The sequence below is a fragment of the Temnothorax curvispinosus genome, unplaced genomic scaffold (genome assembly GCF_003070985.1).
Source record: "Temnothorax curvispinosus isolate PA1 unplaced genomic scaffold, ASM307098v1 QBEX01004494.1, whole genome shotgun sequence".
NCBI lineage: Eukaryota > Metazoa > Arthropoda > Insecta > Hymenoptera > Formicidae > Temnothorax > Temnothorax curvispinosus.
Window position 1 is genome coordinate 3,230 of NW_020214274.1, and position 4,726 is coordinate 7,955.

Genomic DNA, 4,726 nt, shown 5'->3' on the forward strand with positions numbered 1-4,726 from the left:
AAGAAATGTTAAAAATGTTAAAGAAAATTACAGAGGAAACAACGACTCTCTGATTCCATCAAAATTTTTTTTAACTTATTAAAAAATTCGTCATTATAATTGAATTTAATTAATCTGAAATAGAACACGAATGTATACTCGAGTTGTTACATTCGACAAATTTAAGATAGTGATTAAAAGTAAATATAATGGTTTTTTTATCTTAAATAACACATGTCAGAATTAGTAAAATATAACAAAAACGCAGTTTACAGATGACTCTTTTCAGAAATATGTTAGTTTCTTTCAAATTATCTGTGTCGCGAGAAAGACGTCCAAGAGACGTAATAATCTCATGGTACAACTTCCAAAAAGATATGGAAATTTACCAGTATCGGGGAACTCTCGAACAATTCTGTAATCAATTTATGAACAATCATAGTAAGTTTCGCCAAATCTCAATCGACTTTTTAATTTATTTTTCTTTTTTTCAACTAACGTTTCTTTCTACCGAATCTTTGCTTTTTTTTCTAACAAATTCAGCGATTTATAAACCGTACATTTTAAAAAATTTTGTAATGTAATTTTAGGACTAACTATTATAGGTATAAATTTCCTGCGTCTATATAAAAATTAATTTTTTTATATAGTAATTAAACTGGCTGTGCCAGTAAATTTACAGTTAAACATTACAGAAACGTTTATGTAATATTTTTTTAATTTTTTTTAAATATTTTTAATATTAAATTTTTTTAAGCGCAACATGACATGGCAGCATTACGGGTGGTAATGCCATTTCGTGTATCGTTTTTACTCTATAAACTATCTATTGCATACAATTGTATGTATAAATTTACCTTAAATTTTGTGTATCTATCCTTTTTTATATGTAAAAATTCAATTGTGATGTGTATATATTATCGTTATACTATGGAATATTACAAGAATTGGTATATTTTAAAACAACCTAGCTTCCGAAGCGCGGATTTAGCTCGCGGCTGGTCAGGTTTCGGAGTAGGCGCGGAGGAAGACACAAGACTCGGTTAAAATATAACAAAACAAAATAAGGTTTATTCAATTATGCGTGAATACATAGAGATGCTCGCGGGAGCGGTGAATATGTATAAAAGATCGCGGTCGCTGCTACGATAGCGGCGGTTTACAGTGATTGCGGAGTCGTTGGCTACGTGTGATAGATCGCGGACGCGGTTATGATGGCGGTGATATGCAGATATCGCGGAGTCGCTGGGTACGTGTAATAGGTCGCGGACGCGGTTACAATGGCGGTGACGTAAGGATATCGCGGAGTCGATGGGAATGGGTAATAGATCGCGGAGGCGGTTACAACGGCGGTGATATACAGATATCACGGAGCTTGCGGACGCCGGTAAAGCGACGATACACGGAGATCGCGGAGTTTCGCGGATCGGTGAGCGTGCGGGCTCGCTGAAGTACGGTGTGCGATTTCGGCGCGGTATCGACGCGGTATCGCAGGTTTGGATAGCGGCGGCAGTGAGCGCGTAAGGCGCTGGATCGCGATTGGATCGTGATATCGAGCGGCTAAGACCCTTAGCGGAGATAGAGAAGTACTCTCTATCTCCTGGCGCATCGATTCGTGTAGGCGGGAGGCGGCACCGGGTGGCCAAGACCCTTGGCGAGTAAGAGAAGAACTCTCTTACCCTGGTTCACTCCGGTGTCACAGGTGTTCGTATGGAAGTTCGAGTCAACCGCCTAGATGCTTCACTCGGCAGAGGCAGAGAACACTCTCTACCTCCTGGTTGTTCGACTGTGGGATTTCGGGATTCGTGAGCAGCGGAGAATCGGTCGGATCGGTTTGCTGGCTCACGGCGGAATCTAAAACCTAGCAACATTGCTCGGTTTATATACGCCCGCGGTGGCGTGTCGGCGTGGCGGGGGTATACGCGACGGCAATCGCGCGCGCCGGGATGAAGCGGTGGAGCGTTCGGGAAGTACGGCGCCCCGACGCCGCGATTGCGTTCGGTGGCTCTCGGCCGTTTTCGGCACCGCTCGGCGCTTTGAGTCGGTTGCCGCGCTAAGTCCGTTTGCGGACTGATACGCGAGATTAATAGTTTGAAAAGGGCACACCGTGCCTTGTCTCGCCCGGCGGGTGTTCGGCCGTGCGGCATCCGGCTGATGCTCGCCGGGAATGATGCGTTTTGGGGCGCATCGTTACAATTTTAATTAATTTTATTTAATATATTTACCTAAAATCTATGAAACATAGAATCGTTCGTGTAATTTTTCACTAAATATAAAGATATATTTAGTTTTTAATGTAAAAATATCTATACAATTGTCAAATTTCCGCTATTAATTGCGTAATTTTTACACTTATTATTCACGTAATTTTACATACTTTTTTTACAGTGATATTGGGAGCATATCAAAAAAGCTTGGGCGGTGAGACACAGAGAAAACTTGTTATTCCTTTCTTGCGAGGATTTGATAAAGGTAAATCAAGAAAAACTTTAATATTATATACAAAGAATTGCCTGCAGAATTTGTTCTGAAGAATTCCATCTATCTCTTCAATGAAAATTGTAAAAAATGTAAAATATATCCTATGTTATAAAATATATATTATAAAAACATTATATTTTTATATCACAAATTATATTATATTGTTGCGCTCGCCGAGTCCGCGTTCGCGTCTCACCGCTTGCAATCTCACTCACTCGCGCAACCGGCACTCGCGGTCAATGAGGCGACACAATGTTAGGAATGGAAAGACTCGTTTATTAGAGCAAACGGATTAAAACACAGAATCGAGCTGTCACGTCCGCTCGGAGACGGAGTCTCAGAACAAAACAAAACAACAAATCGTGGTTAATCGATTGATCCAAAACAGCTGGTCGTCAGGGACGATCTTCGACTTCTGCTCGTGCAACGGGTGTCTCAGCGCGGGCGCAACAATATTATTATTTGAAATATTTCTATTTATTTTACGTAGGATCTATCTGGAACTATCGAAAAAGTCATTGCATTCTTCGGCCAGACTTACAGCGATAAGCAAATCGCCAAGTTAGTGAACCATTTAAAGATAGAAAATTTCCGTAAAAATTACATGGTGAATCAAACGTTTATCAGTTCTGCGATAAAGCCCGAAGCATTCATCCGACAAGGAAAGGTAGGCGGTTGAAAAGAAGTGTTTACCGTAGAAATCGAGGAGAAAGTCAGCAAGTGGATTGCTGGTAATACGAAAGATACGGATCTGACGTTTTCTGATTAATAAAATGTAAATAAAAACAAGAAAAATAAAGAAAAACTTTCTTACTGCATTTGTACTTGTCGCATTTTATTAAGACATAAACAACATAAATTAGCCATATACTGCGCTTGTTGACTTAAGTATATAGACATTATCTGACGTATGACGAACATATGGAGTGATTGAGGAAGAATCTGCAATATTCCGGCAGATAATAGTATTAATGAGTCTAAGCCAAAAGGATTATATGAACATGGATCCTATTCCTAACGGTTACCGAGATATTCTGATTATAACGTGAAAAGGGCATGCGTATGGAGGGATAGAAATGAACAACAAAGACTGACAACAAAGTGCAGTTATTAGTAAGGGCAAGGGGGGTAAGATGACGAATTGCTAATTTTTCTAAACTAATAACAGATAACGAGTTAATGCTAAACTTATTAAAGGCTTTAGATAATAGCACATTGACATAATCTCTTGTAGTTTGATTTCAATCTGCCCATAAAAGTGAATAACATAATAAGAAATGTGTTTTAGATGCACCCATATGTAATTTTGGTGTCTGTTTATACGGAATGACATAATTATAGTAAATAATACTTTCACTTTCTCTATAAAATTACGGTATGGTATAGCTAAGAATGTATAGAATAACATACTAGCATTTTTCGTTTTTCGCATCGCAACATTTTTATTTTTTAATGAAAAAAATAAATTACTATAACTGCGAGTAAGATGACGAACATCATGTGTGTGCAAGATAACGTATCCGTAAATGCAGTTATAATTGTTAATGTGCATTGTAAATGTGACTGCGTCAAATTTGTTAGTTTTTGTAATATTGGTTACCTGTATAAACAAATCTTACCAAGTGCGTTTCACTGATTTTTTGTTTTTTATTTTTTTTCATTGTGATAAAATATTATAACACCAAAACAATATAAAAAGTTTATTACAATAAAATAAACCTCATTTGTAAAAAATTATATTTTTAACTTAATTTGACTTCTTGTTATGTTTGAAATACTATATAATGTCGAAGAGAGAATGTGGTGACTATTCCCTAGACGGTGCCAGCTTACCATTCTACCTCAATATATATTCACTGTTTGTAAGAAGTTTTAGAGAGATCTAAGTTTGTAATAAAGACGTTAACATCGTACTAAAAGTGTTTTGTGTCGCCGTAAATCTTCTAATATTTACGTCGTGATTTCGAATGTTATTTATTTCATATAAGTTCAGATCCAAATTTATATATTTGTACAAGTTGAGATGCACTGTAATGCGCTCGTGATCGTTATAATTCGCATCTGCTGCGTTCGCGTATTTCCTCGACAACGCCTTGAGGATATGCCCCAGGTCGAATCTATCGTCTCGCGATACCGCGTCGAACACACGCACTCGTGACAACGCTTCGACGTCGTTTCGGGATCGCGATAACGACTCGAGCTTATGCTCGGATCGCGATAACGACTCGAGCTTATGCTCGGATCGCGATGACGCCTAGGAAACGAC

General features: G+C 38.3%; 1 protein-coding gene across 1 annotated transcript; it reads left to right on the forward strand.

Annotated features, from left to right (window-relative positions):
* The first annotated feature begins 272 nt into the window (after positions 1–272).
* LOC112453541 (sulfotransferase 4A1-like) lies at positions 273–3,229 on the forward strand. Its single transcript, XM_025014338.1, is given in 3 exon segments — positions 273–420; positions 2,372–2,451; positions 2,951–3,229. Coding segments are annotated over 3 exon segments (507 nt in total).
* The last annotated feature ends 1,497 nt before the right edge of the window (positions 3,230–4,726 follow it).